General features: G+C 42.4%; 1 protein-coding gene across 1 annotated transcript in view; it reads left to right on the top strand.

Moving 5' to 3' along the window:
* LOC144827964 (fucolectin-1-like) overlaps window positions 1–21,331 on the top strand; it is a 93,937-nt gene that overhangs the window by 48,241 nt on the left and 24,365 nt on the right. Inside the window, exon 2 of the mRNA XM_078686120.1 lies at window positions 10,397–10,482. Within this exon, the coding sequence (XP_078542246.1) occupies window positions 10,397–10,482 (86 nt within the window). The remainder of the gene's footprint in view (window positions 1–10,396; window positions 10,483–21,331) is intronic.

Raw genomic sequence — 21,331 nt, 5'->3', positions numbered from 1 at the left:
ACCGGACCTATGTACTGGTCCTGTATACTGGTCCTATATACCAGACCTATTTACTGGTCCTATTTACTGGTCCTGTATACCGGTCCTATATACCGGACCCATCTACAGGTCCTATATACTGGACCTATGTACTGGCTCTATACACTGGTCCTATGTACTGGTACTATATACTGGTCCTATATACCGGACCCATGTACTGGTCCTATACACTGGTCCAATGTACTGGTCCTGTATACTGGTCCTATACACCGAACCCATGTACTGGTCCTATACACTGGTCCTATGTACTGGTACTATATACTGCTCCAATATACCGGACCAATGTACTGGTCCTATACACTGGACCCATGTATTTGTCCTATACACTGGTCCTATGTACTGGTCCTATACACCGGACCTATGTACTGGTACTATATACCGGTCCCATACACTGGACCTATGTACTGCTCCTATATACTGGTCCTATATATTGGACCTATGTACTTGTCCTATATACTGGACCTACGTACTCGTCCTATATACTGGGCCTATGTACTGGTCCCATATACAGGTCCTACAAACAGTCCTATATATGGATGGATGTACTGTACCTATATACGGTCCTATTTACTGGTCCTGTATACCGTTCCTATATACCAGACCTATGACTGGCCCTATATACCAGAGCTTTGTTCTGGTCCTATACACCGGACCTATGACTGGTCCTATACACCGGACCCTTGTACTGGTCCTATACACTGGACCTATGTACTGGTCCTATATACTGGTCCTGTACACCGGACCTATGTACTGGTCCTGTATACTGGTCCTATATACCAGACCTATTTACTGGTCCTATTTACTGGTCCTGTATACCGGTCCTATATACCGGACCCATCTACTGGTCCTATATACTGGACCTATGTACTGGCTCTATACACTGGTCCTATGTACTGGTACTATATACTGGTCCTATATACCGGACCCATGTACTGGTCCTATACACTGGTCCAATGTACTGGTCCTGTATACTGGTCCTATACACCGAACCCATGTACTGGTCCTATACACTGGTCCTATGTACTGGTAGTATATACTGCTCCAATATACCGGACCAATGTACTGGTCCTGTATACTGGTCCTATACACTGGACCCATTTACTGGTCCTATACACTGGTCCTATGTAGTGGTCCTATACACCGGACCTATGTACTGGTACTATATACTGGTCCCAAACACTGGACCTATGTACTGCTCCTATATACTGGTCATATTTACTGGTCCTATATACTGTTCATATTTACTGGTCCTATATACCGGTCCTATATACCAGACCTATGTACTGGTCCTATACACTGTACCTATGTGCTGGTCCTATGCACTGGTCCTATATACCGGTCCTGTACACTGAACCTATGTACTGGTCCTATATACCAGACCTATATACTGGTCCCATATGCTGGTTCTATATACCAGACCTATATACTGGTCCTATATACCGGTCATATTTACTGGTCCTGTAAACAGGTTCAAGTCCCCATATACCTTTACTTAAGTAGCAATGCGGTTCCTCTAGTGCACATCATGGTAGTTACATATTGTCTCAGTCCAAACCTGGAGAAAACATGGCCAACATCTGCAGAAAACTTTGCCATACTCTGCTGCCATAGTAGTAAACATGCAGATTCAACAGTAAAACAAAAAAAGTTTAATTGTATTCTTAATTTTCTTTTATTTTTTAGTTCAAAATGATTTTATTGAAGTTTTTTAGACAAAAGAAATAAACAAGTGCAATACAAAAAGAATAAATCTTAAATGCGCAAATGATTAAATGATGAGCGTGAAATGCAGTAAGCCAAAAATGAAGAGGAAGGGAAAAGGGAGAAAAAGGGGGGGAGGGGCGGGGGAGTGAACATATCATAGAATCATAAAATCATAAAATATAGAGTCACAATTAAATTGAATACAAAAAAGATGGTAAATAAGGAGAAATTAATCACGAAGATACATAAGAGAACACTTAATCATATCATTGCATAACATACGAATCAATAGGAGACCAAAAAGATTGAAATGACTGTGAATTGTGAGTAACGCCTTTAAGAGACAGCTGAGCACCTCTTCTTGTAAAGGTAATCCACGACCACCACGCATGAACTGAAAGAGAAGAAGCGTCTTTCCAACAAAAAGTAATGGACTTTAAAGCAGCTGTAATTAAAAAATTAAATAACTTTGCCTCTGACTCACTAAGAGGATGGGAAAGGGCAACCGATTTGCATATTAACATAGCATAAGAAATATCATCATGTAAAGGCAAAATTTTCAAAATTACATTCCAAACATCCGACCAAAATTGGTCATTCAAATAACATATGACGAAGTGACCCAGAACTTGAATTGCAGTGCCAACAAACATCAGATGGTAACAATTTTGTACGACCTAATCGAGATGGGGTCCATAGAGCGTTAAATAAAATATAAGCATTAGTCTGATAAAGAGACACCGGAAGCCAACCAGAGATACAGTTGAGCCATATTGAGGACCATGAGTCATCTGATAGGGAAATGGAAAGTTCATTATTCCAAAAAGATGAGATTGCACCAACATTGGAGCCCTGGGAGGTGGTAAATTTTTTATAAAAAACAGAGACAGCTTTGGAAGATGACGTAACAGCCGTAAGGTAAATTAATAGGTCATTAGTGGTGGAAGAGGGAATAACATTGGGAAAAGAGTCCAAAATTGAGTTACATAAAGATTGATATTTTCAGAAATCAGAAGCCGGGATATCAAACTTTAACTGTAGTTGCTCAAAAGGAATAAAGGCATTTCCACAAAAAACATCTTTAAGATATAAAATTCCTTTTGAAATCCATGAGGACCAGAAGTTAATGTTTCTGTTTAGTTTCTGTTTCTGTTAGTAAAGCACTATGCCATAAAGACAAGTGGACTGTAGAGAGTAAGGGTAAATCAAAATTAGAGTCCAAATCATTAATTATTAATCTAGCGGATTTAATTATAGATGACAGATGAACAACCTTGGATGCAGAAGACATTGACATCAAAGAGGGCAATGAAAAGGGTCGTACAATTGAGGACTCTATATCAAACCAAATTGGAGGTTTGACCACATGTGAATTTGTAAACCATAAGGAGCTTTGTTTTAAGATAAAAGCTTTATGGTAGAGGTAAAAGTCTGGAAGGGCAAATCCCGCCTGGGACTTAGGGAGTTTTAATTTCCTGTAAGCAATACGAGGAACTTTGTTGGACCAAAGGAATTTAGATAACAGTTTATCGACATCTTTATAGAATTTGAGAGGAAATTGAGAGGGAATCATAGCCAAGGAGTAGAAGATTTTTGGTGCAATATTCATTTTTACAGCCTCCATTCTCCCCCACCAGGTGAGATAAAGGGAAGACCACTTGGACGTTTTGTTTTTGATATAATTAAGTATAAAATCGCTATTTAGTTTTAATGTAGCAGGCAACGAGGAGGCAAATAGGATACCCAAGTACTTAAGCTTCATGTTTTGCCAAAGAATATCTGTGTTTGGTAGCATATCCGAGGTACAAAAAGCATTTAAAGGAAAAAGTCAGTCTTACTTACATTTAATTTGTAACCTGAAACCACAGAATAATTTGCAATAATGTCTAATAGGGAGGGAACAGAGGAAAGAGGATTACTAATAAACAATAAAACATCATCTGCATAAGCTAAAGTTTTAACAGTGACATCATTTATCGCAATACCCTGAATATTGTCACAGCAGCGGATATAATTAAGAAAAGGCTCAATTCCTAATAAGAATAACAGTGGGGAAAGGGGACAACCCTGCCTAGTACCTCTAAAGAGAGGAAATTGAGTAGAAATTTGACCATTAATAAACAAACGAGCAGTAGGGGCAAAATATAAAGCAGAAATCATACAAATAAAATGGGCACCAAAATTAAAAGATAATAAAGTTTTAAATAAAAATTGCCAATGAATTTTATCAAATGCTTTTTCTGCATCCAAAGCCATCATTCCCACAGGGGAAGTAAGGTGAGGGTCTGTTCAATAACGTGTAAAAGCGTTCTGGTATTATTAGCAGAGTACCTATTTTTCATAAAACCAGATTGATCTGGATGAATGATGGAGTGAAGGACAGGAGCCAATCTAGTGGCAAGGATTTTAGCATAAAGCTTACAGTCCTGGTTTATTAGGGAGATGGGATGATAATTAGAAACCAGGGTAGGGTCCTTATCAGGGTTGGGCAAAACAAGGATTAGAGCATCCGTAAAGGAGCCCAAAATAGTACCAGAGGAACCAAAATGGGAAAAAAGTGCACTTAAATAAGGTAAAAGATGAGACTGAAACTCTTTATAAAATTCAGCTGGGATACCATCCAGGCCTGGGGATTTATTCTTAGGAAGTGACTTAATAGCAAGTAAAATCTCATCACAAGTAATTGGGGAATCTAAACCCATTCTATCTGATGGAGAAACGTGAGGCAAATTACACTTATTTAAAAAGGAATCAATTAAAGAATCATCACAGGGGACAGGTTTACTATATAGGGTAGAGTAAAATTTTTACAATTCTTGGACAATATCATTATGGGAAATAGCAACTTGGCCACGAGAACCGCGTATTGAGGTTATTTGAGTCTTATCCCTCTTGATCCATAAATAGTTTGCAAGGAGTTTCCCAGACCTATTGGCATTAAAGCGAAATTTAGCATTGGATTTTGCGAGTTGGATCCCTGCTCTAGTACTAAGTAGAGCATTAAATTCATAACGAAGCTTTTGTAGTTTAAATTTGTGTTGAGGGTCATTAGAAGAAATAAATAAACGTTCATATTTAGCAATTTGTTTTTCCAAGAGTTTAACATTAGAGTTAAATTGTTTGTTCTCATGGGCCATAATAGAAATTGTGGTACCTCTAATGTAGGCCTTAAATGCATCCCATCTATTGACTATTGAAGTTGAACCTTCAGGGTTGAACAAAAAATAGTCTTGAATAGCTTGTAATAGTTTAGGTTTATGCGTATCATTAAGTACAATGTTCGTGTTCATACGCCACCTAATTTGTTTGGAAAAAGTAGAGGAAATATTTAAAACAAAGGAAATTAAGGCATGGTCCGAAATATCAATATTACCCACAACAGGATTGGTGGCTGATTGAAGTAATTGTAATTGTAATTTATATTTATATAGCGCATTATCACCAATGGTCTCTAAGCGCTTGCTTTGGGAACCCGTCCTGGTTTTTCCCTGTGAGATAACCCGTACTGGGCACCCCCAAGGTGAAAGCCAGGCATCCCGCCGCGGGGGGCCATAGTGGAGATTAAGCAAGCTATTGCCCGGAGTTGCAGAGTGTGAACCCGAGATTCGAGCAGGCACCGAAGCAAGAATTAACGAGCCCCTGGACATTTTGGGCTCAAGACCCTGCCGTGTCGGGAATTGAACCCTGGTCCCGGGTCTGACCTCTGCTTCATGGTCTGCCTCTTCTAACCATTGAGCCACACTTCTACAAGTCACAGTAATGAAGGCGAAAGCAAAAAATAATCAATCCTTGAATGAGAATTATGGGGATTAGAGAAAAAGGAAAACCATTTATCAGTAGGAAAGTGTAGCCTCCAAATATCAGCCAACTTGGTTGTGCGAAGGAAAGATTTAAAGGCATGAAAAACTTTAGGAGGTCGGAATTTTGTAGTGGAAAGCCTATTCAGCAACGGATCAATAATCACATTAAAATACCCCCCAACAATCAAAGGAACTTGCCCCAACTTTAGAACTTCAGTAGTTATAGTAGACCAGAACGAGGGGTCATCAGCCGTAGGGCCATAGATATTAAGCAAAAAGAAGGTTGAGTCATGAATTTTAACCTTAACCACAATATATCTACCTTCTGTGTCAGTAAACCTACTAAGAATCTGACAGTGCAACCTTTTTGCAAAGAAAATTTTTCCTCATATATTGTAAAATTTTGTCATCAACATGCGTTTCTTGGAGAAAACAAATGTCAGCTTTGCACGCACCCAGGTAGTCCAAGATTTTAGTGCGTTTTACTGGATGCCGTAGACCCTTGACATTAAGTGAAACAATTTTAACATTATGAGTATTAGCCATTAGGAATTAGAAGGAAGAGGATAGAAAAAGATTCAAAGGAAGAGGAAATGAAAAACAGCCATCGAGAAAGAGCAACTCTATGTAGAGAACAGGAAAAGGAAAGACACAAAAGGGAGGAACACAAAGGGAAGGAAAAAGAACAAACAAGAAACATAAACATAAATAAGAACATAGAGACGCACACCAGTTCCTCAAGCATGGCCAGAAAACCGTTAGAGCCCATGAAGAGAGAGATATTTAAATGCCAGGAGAAATCAGACTATAAGCATTCAAGTAACGGGATCATGAGTGTCCATTGACGGTGAAGCTTGTTGCTCCAGAAAAAGTCTTAAATCATTCAGGACGATGAAAAGATTTAGAGAAGGTGTCTTTCCAGACTCTCATTGTAGAAGGATCAAATAGACCATACTTAAAACCAAGGCTTCTCAGTTGTGGACGATAAGAGGAAAATTCCTTGCGAATAGCAACCGTTTCCTTAGCAAAGTCTTGATGGATAAAGATTTTACAGCCATCCACTAAGAGTGAAGGAATGTCTCTTGCTGCTTTCCTGATAAGGACCAAATGATGGTGTCGCAAAACCTTCAAAAATCATTTCCCTGGGTTTAGTGTGGTGAGGATTCCTATGTGATGGAATTCTGTGAGCCTTATCCACTTCAAATTTTTCAGGGAATTTGATATTTAGGAGGCCAGGAAGCAAGGACTCTAGATATAAGCGACAATCAGATCCCTCAACCTCTTCAGGCAGATTGAAAATACGGAGATTGTATTGTCTATTACGGTTTTCCAATTCCAGCAATTGAGTATGCATTGGTACTATTTGACTCATCAGAGGTGTAAAAGCGTCCAACTTATTTTTATTGTCCTGAATTTTGATAGCATTATCAGACACTTTCATGGACATAGAAGCCATATCTTTGCGAACATTTTTCACTTCAGTTGCAATAGTATCAGTATTCAGACGTAGCGCTTGAATTTCCTCCAAAATTAGAGCAAGGGAAGGTTCAGAAGATTCAACAACCTTAGACTTAGTTGGAGGAGGCGATATCTGCTGTTTCCTTTTATTAGCAGCCACATTTTTATTTTCCATCTTGAGGTGAAAAAATAACCTTTTGCGTCAGAGAAATGCAGAAAATGAAAAACACCTCAAAATGTAATAGATATGAGGGAAAAAGGACGTAAAATTCCCCAAAAGCTCTTCAAAAGGACTGGTGCAGCAGCTAAACTGGGTCATGGGTGTGGCCAGGCCCAAGCCAGGCCCTCTCTTCGTGAGCACTCCACCCCCTATGCAGAGCAAGCCAGCAGAAGCTGGAGCAGAGGCAGGGGAGAGGAACCAAGGAGCCAGCAGGAGTACTTCCCCACAAAGAAATCGCCTAAAAATCGAGCACAAGGTAGGAGACAGGCATAGAATGCAAGCGCCGCTATAATTTGGCGGTTCCTGACAGGAATATCGTCATTTGTCGCCTAATTGGGCTGGGACACTTACGGAGCTCCGGTGGCAGCGGCCATCTTGGTCGACGCGCTCGCGCGACTCGTATTCTTAATTTTCTAAAAGTAAAACGTAACACTTTAAACTGCACCCACTGTTTATTCCTGAGTGTTTAGTAAAAAAAATTTAAATATTTCAGCGAAGAGAAAGGGGTTTGTAGTATTTTTTTCTTCTCTTATGGTCTGGTGGGACCGCCAGCATATGGTAGGGCATATTGCATAGGTAGCCAATAAAAGATGAATGGAAGGTTTGGAGTTGACCCACTCAATTGCTGTATCCTGCCCCTTCTTGTGTGTCACGCTTTCAGTGACATTTTGCTGTGAAGTCAGCAATAAAGGCTGGTTAACATTGTACAGAGGGCTGTGGGGTACTGCCACGAGGCGTAACAATTTGGCAACTGGTACTTGACATTACCACCGGGTTCATTTTCTTTTTCACTGAAGGTGGCATAAAAAAGAGCATGGACCGCAGTGTTAATCATTGTCCGTTTAAGTTCCAAGAGCACACACGCAAACCACGATGTACTGCAAGAGTTCAAAGGGAACGGGGGACAAAAAAGCACAGAGCTGAGGGCCAGATGTATCAAACAGTTTTACCCATTCTGTGTCTTTGGGAAAATGTCTTCGTACACCTGGCCCTGAATTCACACAAGGCACACCCAGCGCGCATGCGCGGGTACACTCGGCATGAACTCTGACGCTCCTCTCACAAGGATGAAAAGTTTGTCTTCACATGAATGGAGATCACTGCACCATTCATCCATATTCACTTCTCTTCCAGGCCTCGAACGTTGTTGTGATTATCTTGAGGAGAACTCTCACCTTGGGGTTCAGAAGGAGAGGGTTCATGAAGAGGCAAAAATAATGTTTTCTACGATGCTTCACACCAATCTTTTGCCATTTGGTGCCTGCACACAGTGCAGGGATGTTTAGAGGGCACCACAGGTGCCCCCCAGGGTTCATAGCAGAGGGTGGAGCGGGACCGGGACAGTGCTAGGGGCCCCCAATGTCACTTTCCCACAGCCTTTCTATGTCGGAGAGGCAGACATAGAAAGGCTGTGGTTGGGGATTATTAGCCCTTCCGACGCTCCGACAGGCTCCTTGAGCCCGTCGGAAGTGCAGCGGAATGCCCCCGCGGGTTTCCCTTCGAACGCCAGTTTGGTAATACGGCAGTCGTAGGGAAACCATCGATGTCGGATGGAAAGCCTCCAACTAACTGTTGGATGGCTTTTCGCCCAACATCGTAATTGGGCCCTCAATGATTGTGTAGATGAGGAGATTGTACTGGCACCCGGTGAGTATGAAGTTATGGAAACAGATTGCTTGCACTGCAAGCTATTTCTGTCTCCACACTTTGAAGCTTAAAAAGCAAGACTTTTAATTTCTGATTTTGGAATAGTTATGGGAATCTATAAGCTCTCAATAACCTGAGTAAACCGTGCACTTAATCGCCTTGCATGGCGGGTGGTGAATGAATTTAACTCTGTTCACTATGATTTAGTTCCAACCAGCACAGTACAGATATTTTATTTAGATCTGGCTGGGTTGGAGTGCAAGAACCTCCCGGTGACCATTAAAGCTAAATCCCCCATGATGTTATATTCTCCCCTTCATCTCATTCACAAAACCTATCAGTTTAAAATCAACTGAAGACTTAGCCTCCAAAAGAGAAATGTGACAAGGATAGGAAAAGTGACTGATTTAAAGTTCAGAGCTTCTTGGCTTTCTCGCCTGTTCTGGAAATCCACATACAGGTAGGAAATAAGTAAACTCTGCAGGCGAATCAGTGGTGAGGAATTCTACACTGTACTTAGTCATAACAGTGTGGCCCACCTCAGACCCTTCCTAATGCTGAATGGTTGTCTGAGCTGCTGCACCCAGTACTCACCCCTAAGCAGACTTCCAATGGGGAATCCCTTAACCCAGGATAACATTGCTGAAAGGTATATTAAAGCTACCTTTAAGAAATCTTTGGGGTGCCTCTGTGGCTTCCCCTATACAGGGAGTTGAGGCAAAGTGACCTTTATCTTCAGCATCTTTAGTCTCCCCTCCTACTCAGCCTGCCAGGTGGATGCCTCGAAAGCACAAACCTTACTGCATATAGCAAATGGATAATATCCATGTTCCCTAATGCATGTCTATGAACTGTTCAAACTTTCACGTTTTGTTAACATTTCGCTCATGCAAGGGTAGCCCACCAGCAAGTATTCCCCTGATGAGTTTTGGGAATCTTGCATAAGATATATTGATGCATCGGTACTGCTTTGAAGGTTGCCATTCAGTGGTTATAGGTTTTCACGTAAGAGATGGGTCCATGTAAGTGTTTACTCTATTGGTTGCTATTTGGCCCATCCTAAAGCCAAATTGATTTTTTAGGTTCTCTAGTTCAAGCGGCCCAATAACATTTGAGAGCTTCTCTTGAGCACACAGACAACACGGCAATGTCTGGCGAACTGAGCACTCTTCAGCAGAGAAAGATAAATTATGATGGCATTTCATGAGCTTAACTCTGAGTCTTGGAGTGAGAAGGTGGCCCTCACCATCAGAACGCCCAGATGTGGGAATTTGAGCCTACACCCGCAGCATGTTTCCATACCTCATTACAAAGCATTGAGAGCCACTGATCTTCAGGAGACAATGTGGAAAACTAGGACATGTGGCTGCAAAAAAGAAACACTGGATGCCGAACGAGGGCCAATTGATTATTGTGTAATAAATATGAGGACGATCCAGCACATGGTCTTCGTTGGACACGGGGGTTATGGGTAGGGCGATGGGGAAGAGCTAAACTTAGCATTGATTGATTATTCTCTTCTCCACAGGATGGAGTTTCTTACAATTCTTCTCTTCGGACTCGGCCTCTTCGGAGAAGTGCTGGCGGGTCCAGCCTGTGAGCCAACGCCAGCAAGTAAGGAAGTGTTTTGAATAAATGCATCACTTTTTATACTGTGCGATATGTTTGGTTTTTATAACACAGGTACAAACCAATATGAATACAGTCTGAAGAGTTAAAATTCTGGAAATTCATTTGTCATTGAGGAGCTGTGAGCTTGCAGTTCCTTAGCGGTGGGGGGGGAAGTTGGGTGACAGGAAACTAGTCACCACTAACGGCCAACAAACCCATGAGCGAGTTACTGGGAATCTGGGGCAGCTTAGATTCCATTCCTTGGATATTGGTTAGCTTGCCTAGCTTTTTTCAGTTATGGATAACAGACATAGACACAGAATGCCCTGCAAACCTCAAATCTTGGCACATAGTTTCCCCACATTTCTGAGAGGGATAGTTCCGGTATCTGCATTGGTCCACACAATTCCGACCAGCAAGCTTTCCAGATCTTCTCCTGCAAAAAATAGTCTCCCACCTGTGTGACTGGGCCTAGCAGCTGTGACAGGAATAGCCTCAAAAAGCTAAATGAAGACATAACATTTCTGCTCTCACAATCAACACACTTTGGCAATACAGGTAGTAGTATATTTAGGCATGGGCCTGGTCACCACCCACGGAAACCTACTAACCCAGACATTTCTGAAAAGTAGCCACGGACAGGCGGTAGTGGTGGTGTAAGTAGTGTGGATTCCACCAAGTTTTCCTAACCACAATGTCCTACACCCACAAACTTTGGATAAAATCAAGCTTTTACTTATATTTCTGAGGAAAAGCTCCTTAGTCTATGAAGATCAACAAAATTCCTACCACACTGTGTTTCCACACTTCTCCCGATAAAAGCAGTATCCCACTTGTGTGGCTGGGCCTAGTGCCAGTGGCGGGTACAGATCAAGCCACGGACCATGCAAAAGCCATAGTGACTTTGTATGATCACAGTTTTCATTCCTTCATTTCACGGGTGCTACCCATTTACAGTGGGATGAGTGTGGGGACACTGTGTGCTAGGAATATTGTGGATCCTTTCAGATTATGGAACTTTCCCTCACAGAAATGTGAGGAAAATGTGTTAATTTAGAAAAGTTTGAGTATGGGAGGACATTCTAGGTAAGAAAATATAGCTGGATCCAGGCAAGTAACACCACCCTGCATTTGCCTCTGTCTCTAGCTTTCAGAAATACCAAGTGTTCATAGGGTACCCTGGTTGCCAGCTGACCCAGAGCTTGTGAAGTGCAATCCTTCACCATAGCAAGGGAGATGTGGATGCTCTAGGCCCGGGGGATGGCAGATAGACTGTTGGTGCCTAGCCCCTTCCATGCTGATGACGGCCCCCAGCCGTCATAGCACACAGTGCTCGTGTGCTGATGACGGCTGGGGGCCATCATGACCAGCCTGATGTCAGAACAGGGACAGCCTCCACACCATCTAAAGTAAAAATATATCCATGCCATTCGGTGGGCTTGCTGCCCTCTAGGGGGGTAGATTGGAGGCGAGCAGTATACATACGTACCTGCCAATGCTGTTTCGTGTATATAGGAAGCACAGTGCATCCAGTACATAAGCGTATTTCGCAACATATACATGCTATTAAGAACCTTGATAAGGCATACCCAGTGGTACGCCACTTTGATTTGGTACACAGAAAAGAAGAATAGAAGCTACACTTCTTTGTGGTTGGTCATGCCCCAAAGAATTTGATGGGAGGTAACGGGGAAAAAAACACCACACCAGCTAGAATCGAGATATATACTCAAGATGGAAAGTAAAAACCCAAAAGGGTTAAACATGGAAGAGTATCTGCATACTTTCTTGTGATCTTTCTCAAGATAGAAACACTCTTTTGTAAAGGTAGATGCATATTACCCTTGTCTAACTAGGTTCTAAAAGAATCTCTTTATATAAGTTAATTTTGGTGGTTAGAACTTGATGACACGAAGGCACTCCACTAGGGGTAGACCACAGTGTAACATGCGAAATAATAGGATGTATGTCACTACAACGCATGCTTTTACAACGCATGTCATTACGACGCAGGTTTTACAGCGCAAGTCGTTACAACGACTTGCGTTGCGGGGCGCTGGATAGTGAATAGTTTAATTTACTATTCCAACTCCAGTCCCCGTGGATAGTAGGGAAGGTGTTGGATAGTAATTAAACTATTCCCTATCCTAGAGCGCCCTCCAGTGCAATGCGTTGTAATGACTTGCGTTGTAAAAGTTGCGTCGTAATGGTAGTGCGTTGTAAAAGTTGCGTTTTAAAGGATGTTTCCCGAAATAATATGATCAAGAAACAGCTCATGAAAATGCAATGTATGTGTATGCGCCAGGAATATAACCCTACTTAGATGCGACAAAGGCTATTATAGCTACCTATGTATGTCATCCAACTATGATGGGTTATTCAACTGAAGCTGTGCTGCTAGCTACTTAGCGTATCATATTTTATGAATTGAATTGAATTGAATAAAATTTATAATGCGCAGACAATAACCCAAAGGTATCAAGGCGCCTAACAGAATAACACAGAAAAGAGAATCACTACAACGCTACAGGTACGCTTGCGTAAAGAGGTGAGTTTTCAGGGCCCTTTTAAAAGCATGAAGGGTGGGCAGTGATCTTATTTCCAGGGGGAGGGCATTCCACCAACTAGGGGCCAAGGTGGAAAAGGCCCTGCCACCCCATTTTGCTCTCCTGAAACGGGGGGTCACTAACAGGAGTCTGCCGGAGGACCGTAGATTCCTAGTAGGGGAATAGCGAGACAGCATAGAACCTAGACCCGAGGGACCATTTCTGGCCAGAGCCTTGTATGTCAAGCATACAATCTTGAAATGGATCCGTGCCTCAACAGGGAGCCAATGTAGCAGCTTTCTAGCCGCTGTGCCTGAGGAGCGCTTGGGGAGATCCAGGACAAACCTGGCAGCGGCGTTTTGTACTACCTGCAGGCGCTGCAGTAGGCTCTTTTTCAGGCCCGCATACAGTGCATTGCAGTAGTCTATTCTTGAGCCTATAAGGGCAACTGCTAGTTGTTTCCTGGCCTGGAGGGAGAGGTAATTCCTAATCCTTCTTAGGATATGGATAATGCCCCAACAGGTAGAGATGGTACGGCTGACCTGTTTGCTCATGTCAAGGGCAGGGTCTATCATGACCCCCAGGTTTTTGGCGGAGGTGGTGGGGGTGGGACAGGCTCCTAGTGAGTCTGGCCACCAACTGGAAGACCATATTTCCTCTTTCCCTCCGAACACCATCACCTCTGTCTTCTCTCCATTTAGTTTAAGCGAGTTTGTAATCATCCATTTACCGACCGCCTCCATGCAAGATCTAAAATTGGAGGCGGTCGGGGCGCTAGCATGGGAGAGAGAGACAAGGATCTGGGTGTCGTCTGCATATGAAACTATCTCCATCCCATAAGATCTAATAAGTCTGGCAAGTGGGGTCACATAAATGTTGAATAGGGTCGGACTTAAAGCCGACCCCTGAGGGACCCCACATTGCACAGGGAGGGATGGAGATAGATACTCCCCCAGCTTCACTCTTTGTACTCGGTGGATGAGAAAAGACGTGAGAAGATCCAGGGCTGCTCCACGCACCCCAATCTCCCTCAGCCGGGTTGTTAGTACTGAGGGAGAGAGGGTATCGAACGCCGCTGTCAGATCTAGGAGGATCAGGAGGGTGGTCTGGCCCTCATCCACCCGTGTGCGTATGTTATTTAACACAATGGTGAGGGCTGACTCAGTGCTGTGATCCCTCCTGAAGCCGTGTTGGGAGAAATCAAGGCATTCCGAGCTTTCAATGATGTATTATGTATTGAATTTAATCAACGTGATATGAGATAGCGTTCTAACACTGTGATTGGTTAAGGGATCACCAATTAATGTGATTTTCACAGGCGTTTACACATTCTACATTTTAATCACTGACATAATGAATTTTGTTGAAATTGCTAACATGATGTAAAGCATTTTCATAAGATGTGATTTACTTTTTTAATTTTTATGGCAATGAAAAAAACCTTTGTACTTGACAGTAAGACTAGACGCCTGTGAAGCGCGAGTTAGCGTTCCAGTGTTTAATTGTGCTGAAATTAAAACTAGAATGAACATTATTTGAAAGATGAAATATTAGAAGTGTATTTAAAGACACAGAAAATTTATTTTGTTATTAGCCTTTTTGTTGCACAATTGCAGTTTGCATGATGAAATGCATTAAAAAATGTTTAAAACTTCCATGTTTATGATTAATGTGTGAGATCACCTGAGAGTATTGAGAAAGAAAATGGTGTTCTCTTGATGTGATCATGGCCGACTAGAACGACCAAACCTTTTTAGCGGTCTTTCTGCAATATGCAAAAGTTATTCTATGCAGCCTGCAGTGTCTGTGCCTATTTCTATAGAGCACTGTAATGTGATATATATATATTTATATACATAAGGCAGAGAGACTGTAGGGACTGTTCTGTGGAAAAGTCATGGCTTGATTCCACTCCTATATCCCATCTTTTTTAACGTCTTCGCTACTAGCCCAAACCTCCCCCGTGCTAAGCCTTTTTTTGGCTATGTGGGTAGTTCGCATTTAGGCCCCTTTTTGTCCAAATAAGGTATCCACGCAAAATTTGCGTCCTTTTTGTACAACATCGTGAGGATTCTAAAGGTACCCAAGGGTTTGTGGATTCCCCTGGAGAGGACAGAAAAATGACCCAAAATACAGCAAACCTTTGTTTTATAGGGAACAAATGGGAATAAAGTGCTGCAGAAGAAAGTGGCTCTTTTTTTCCCTGCAAATGGTATCTGTAAAGGGTTTGCGGTGCTAAAATCACCATCTTCCCAGCTTTCAGGAACAGGCAGACTTTTGCCATTATATCAAAATATTCCACACAGTTTTGTTATTTTACTGTGATATAGCCTATTTTTTCCAATTTTGTTTCTTTCAACCACCTTCCAGTTAGTGGTAGGAATAGGTGTGAAACCAAAAATGGCTCCTGGAAAGCAATAAATTTCGGAAGAGTAGACAAAATTCTGAATTCAGTGAGGGGTCATTTCTGTAGATCCTTCAAGGTTTTCCTATGTAAACTAACAGTTGGAATAAAAAAATATTGAAATTGAGTTGAAAAAACCCAGCTATTCCTGCCTACGTTTTCACCTGTAACTTCTAAGTATGGCAGATTTTTTATATTTGAAAGCAATATACTGTTACTTCAGCTGGACCTTTCTGGTTGCAGGGATATACAGGGCTTGTATGTTCACCAATAACCAGAGATACCCAGAGCTATTGACTGAGCTGAGTCTTGCAATGGTTTTTCATTGTGTACAGGGTATACCGCAATTCATTTGGCAAAAGCTAAAGAGTGAAAAATAGGTATCAAGGAAACATGTATTTCCAAAATGGGAACAGAATATGTTATGTTATGTTACTGTAGTTTATAATGTGCACAGATACTCCAGGGAGTGTCCCGGCGTGAACCTTGAGGTGCTGAAAGGGATAAAATGATTAAAACAGGAATGTTTTGAGCTGGTTTTTAAATTGACCTGGATTCTGAATGCTACGCAAAGAATAAGGAAGGGAGTTCCAGGCTGTGGCAGCACTAAATGCAAGAGACCAACCCCCAATTCTTTGGAGACGAACACGAGGTATCGGGGCAAGGAGCTGGGATGCTGACCTCCTTCCTGGAGTGTAAAACACAAAGCGCTTCCTTAAATCGGCAGGCCAAGACACATACAAGTCACGGTGTACAACGAACAGGACTTTGAACTTCACAAGATTAATGACAGGCAACCAATGCAGTATGCACAGGTGTAGACTAAAGCTGCTTCTAATTGGAATATTAAACAGAAGCCTAGCCACTGCATTCTGGACCGCCTGCAGTTCGTTGAGAGTATAGTCTGGTAGGCTAATGTACAGAGCATCGGCATAGTCAATACGTGACAGTATCAGTGCCCGGGTCACCGTTTCCTTCGCTGCCCTAGGAAGCAATGGGAACATTTCTTAGGGGACTTTAATATCCCAAAACAGTCCCCAGCCAGCTTCTTGATTTGGGTCGAAAAGGATAAATTCTGATCGAACCAAACACCCAGGTTCTTAACTGGTTGACCCAAAGAAGATGGCAATGGATAGTCAGACGGCCAAAGTGATTCTCTGAACTGAGTTGGAGTATGGAGTTTAAAAGCAGTGATTATTTGCACATCTCTGAACTCAGAATAGCATGTGAATTAGAGGGCATTTTTCAAAATGGCTTCTTTTTTACACATTGTCGTACATTTGGAAGGCAGAAATGCATAGAAAGTCAATTGGAAATAACGCCGATAAAAATGGCACCTCACTTGTGTGGGTAGGTCTAGTGCCTACGACAGGAAACGGCCCAAAACTCAGTGTGGATACATCACATTTCCAGTGAAAACTGACCCTTTTTATGCAATGTGCCTAGCTGTGGATTTTGGACCTTAGCTCAGCCGGCACCTAAGGAAACCTGGCAAACCTGTATATTTTTTTTAACTAGACACCCAGGGAAATCCAGGATGGGTGACTTATATGGCTCTCACCAGGTTCTGTTACCCAGAATCCCTTGCAAACCTCAAACTTTGTAAAACAAAAACACATTTTCCTCAAATTTCTGTGATGGAAAGTCCTGGAATCTGTGAGGAGCCACAAACTTCCATCCACCCAACATTTGCCCAGGTCTCCTAATGAAAATGGCACCTCACTTGTATGGGTAGACCTAGTGCCCGCGGCAGGAAATGGCCCAAAACGTACTGTGGAGACTTCAAAATTATCGATCACAAAAAGACTTTGTGAAGGAGTCACCTGCTTTTTTGGTCCCGGGCTCCGCGGGCACCTAGGGAAACCTACCAAACCTAGACATTTCTGAAAAGTAGACACCCAGAGGAGTCCAGGGAGGTGTGGCTTGTGCAGATATTCCTTCAGTTTCCTACCCAGAATCCCCCACAAACCTTACATTTAGCTCTAAAAAAACACATTTTCCTCCCATTTCTCTGTGGGAAAGTTGTGGGATCACCAGGCCGACACAAATTCTTACCAACCAGCATTCCACCAGGTCTCCCAATAAAAATGCTACCTCACTTGCGTCGGTGAGCCAAGTGGGCCAAGTACCCGTGACAAAGAAGGGCTCAAAACTGGTTGTGGAAACATCAGAATTATCTATCACAAAACGAACTGGCTTTGCAAGTGGGCCCATTTTTAGGTCTCGCCTAGGCAGCGTGCATGCACCGCTCTAGGAGGGCCTTTAACCATCGGTCTGCTCCTTTTCCCCACACTCGTGCTTGTGCTGGCATCCACCTTGCGGGTGCGAGCAGTGGCTGCGTGCTAATTGCAAACATATGGCTCTCGCGCCACCATGCTTGCTCCCACAAGGTGGAGGCCAGCACAAGCATGAGCGCTTCAAAACAGCTGCTGCTTGTTTGCTTTCGCTTTTGCCGCCACTTGGCCGCGCGCGCACCTCTCGCGGGACGCTTCTACGGTACTGTCTATCTCTATCTACAGTCTTAACCTTGCCTACCGAGCCAGATCTCTTTTCTCCTTTCTAGAGGCAGCCCCACTGTTTCAAGAAAATGATAAGTTTGCCCCACTCTCCAAAGGCACCCCATACGTGTTATCTTTCATCTCTAGGAAAGCGTATTTATTGACTCCTTTCTCTAGAGCTGCCTCTATTAACCCCATTCTCCGAAAAACGTCTTATTTTGCAGAGCAGTCTTCTTCTACCCCTCTCTGTTTAGCTGTCTCTACACGGGGTCTTTATCCCGGCCTGTTTCTACCAGCAGTCTCTACACAGCCCTGCCTGTTGCAGTAATCTGCTACTGTATTTCACTGGAATAGGAAGCAGATTGGCTCGAGACCGGATGTGTTCTGGCACCTGGATGAAAACACGTCCTTTCTGTGAGCTGTCCCAGCGGTCTGTAGCACCAGGCAGGATGGAAGTCTCTGGCTGCAGCTTGTGAGAGCCTGGGCTTGCTGACTGCCGGAACCGCTCATTTACAACAGTCTCTACCACTAAGGTCCAGAACCGTCTCGGGACCTTAAATCTACCAAGTCTGTACTCCTGCTCCTGGACTGCACAACGCGCTCTACACCTGGAGACATAACATGCTCTACTACTAGAATAAACTACATTATGTGCACCTGGAATCCGAACGGTCGCTTTCCTGGAACCCACAAGTTTCCATAATTTAGCCCGCCACATCTTTCATCACTGCGGTATTAATTTGCCTTTATTTATTTCGCTCCTCAATTAACAGCCAGCGTCTTCCTGTTTGTTACAAATCTTTCATTCAGAGTGAAGCATGGCGGTAGGCTGAGCGGCGGGGTTAGTAATGTTAGCGTGTTTCCTATGTGCAAGATTAATGACCCGCTCTTTTACATCCTCCATTTTTATGACAGTACAAAGAAAGCCATGTGATCTACTCTCCCCTGTCACTCTGCTCCTGTCCCCATAAGCCCCCACCCTCCTTGCATCCACATATCCACACATATCCACCCATGTCTTTTTAATGTATTTATTGGTGTTTTTTTTGTCTCCCTCGACCTCCCTGTAGCATTCAGACACCTCCAAGTAATGTGCATTTATAACTGAAACAACAGTTTCCCTGGCTCAGCTCAGTGCCCGGCTTTAACTCAATCCTTCACAGCCCCATTGCTGCTTCATCTTGCTCCCCCACCCTTTTATCTCGCTTTTCCAGCCCCTTCCCCAACCAGTCCATGCCCGTCCTTTTGGGACAAGAGGTGTACGCTGCTCTGTCCCCACAAGTCTCCCACCCTCTATGCTTTCATACGCACTAACCCATTTTTAGTTGTGTATTATTGCTCTTGTTCTCTCCCACCACCTACCTGTGCCACACAAACACTTTGGGACCGAGTAATTTGAGTTCTTTCGTATTTGATCCTGTTTTTAAAGGCTCAGGTCTCTGCGCCACATGCTGCAAGTAATATGCATTTTTTATTTATTACCTGTGCTGCTGCTTTCAAATCCCTACCAATACTTGTCCGGGTTTCTGCCCCCATATCCCCCACGCCCCCAACCCTCCATGCTTGCATACGCACCCACCACCACCTTTTCTGTTTATTTATGGTTGCTTTTATTTCCTCCGTGGCCTCCCTGCAACACAGAGTAATATGCACTTATACATTCAAACAAGCATTTTCCTGGCTCAGCACAATGCCTGTGTTGTGTTGTGCACCTTTAAGAATTGTCCTCGTGTTTATTCACGAGCATTTACGTGCACTTGCCATAGAATGTTATTGTTTAATAGTGTATTCTTTGTCTTCAGTTATTCCCTTTGAACTGACTGCAGTTTCTGTAGCAGCTGTTCGTGGGGAAGGACTGAGGAAAGGAGGCTCCGTTGGATAACTCATTATCTTAATAAAACTACTTATTAATCAACTTTATTCTGGACATTATACTTAACAAATTGGCGACGAGGGTGGGATTATCTTCCTTCATTTCAAAGGGTCTTGGTATAATACTCAATCCAAATAGTGAGGATCCAGTAATGTTATTGGATGATAATACAGATTTTTGTAAAGATATTTTGAATGAAAATCCTAATGTGTTTAAAAAAGTTATTGGAGAACTAAATGACTTCAAACATCATATTGTCCTTAAACCCGATGCTTGTCCTAAGGTACACAAAGTAAGGAATATTCCCATTGTATTGAGAAAAGAAGTCGAATCTGAGCTTGAAAAACTGGTTCAAGCTGATATTATCGAACCTATTGAGTCATCACAATGGATTTCTCCCATTGTGGTGGCTCGACGCAGCAATGGCAAATTGAGGCTATGCATTGACCTTAGGCACTTGAATAACAATATAGTTGTGGACAAATTTCCACTACCAAAAATCTCAGAAATGTTAAGCTTAATTAAAGATGCTAGCTGGTTTTCCACAATAGACTTGTCAGCCGCTTATCATCAAATTCCACTCACTGATGAAAGTAAACCCTTAACTGCATGCATCACTCCTTCAGGATGTTTTCAGTATAAACGGTTACCTTTTGGTTTAGCATCCGCAGCTGCCATTTTTCAAAGATTAATGCACCGATTATTTAGCAAGTTTGACAATGTGAGGTGTTTTCAGGACGATATTCTTGTTTTTGGGGAAGACAAAACTCAACATGACAATATCTTGAAGAAAGTTTTGAGTGTTTTGGAAGAAAAGGGTTTAACAGTAGAACACTCCAAGTGTAAGTTTGGTGTAAGATCTATCACTTACTTAGGACATGTTATTAGTGGAGAAGGAGTTTCTACTAAACCTTCTTTGGTTGATTCTGTGATAAATGCTCCAAGTCCAGGGAATAAAGATGAAGTAAGATCTTTTGTAGGCCTAGTTGAATTTTACTCGAGATTTATTGAGAATTTCTCGAGTAAAATTTTCAATATCAGACAATTATTAAAGAATAAATCTAAATTTCTTTGGTCTAAAGAGTGTGATGAAGAATTCAACAATATTAAATGTGAAATTGCAAAAGCTCCTGCTCTGAGTGCTTTTGATCCTGAATTGGACAATGTGATCACTGTTGATGCGAGCAACAAAGGTCTTGGCTGTGTATTCTCACAACTAGATTCTAAGGGGAAGGAGTACATAATTGCTTATGCTTCGCGTTCCTTATCTCCTACTGAAGGGAATTTCTCGGTGATAGAGAAGGAATCCTTAGCTTGCATTTGGTCTTTAGAACATTTTAGGACCTATGTTTGGGGGAAACCTTGCCTTCTCAGAACCGATCAAAAACCTTTAGTGAGGCTATTAACTACAGAGGGTTTATTTAATGCTTCACCCAGGATAGCTAGAATGTCTTTAAGATTACAGGATTATAATTACAATGTGGTTTATGTGCCAGGTAAAGAGAATGTTGTGGCTGATTTTCTTTCACGC

This window comes from Lissotriton helveticus, chromosome 4_1, assembly GCF_964261635.1.
Source record: "Lissotriton helveticus chromosome 4_1, aLisHel1.1, whole genome shotgun sequence".
NCBI lineage: Eukaryota > Metazoa > Chordata > Amphibia > Caudata > Salamandridae > Lissotriton > Lissotriton helveticus.
This window is presented reverse-complemented; position numbering and strand designations above follow the sequence as displayed.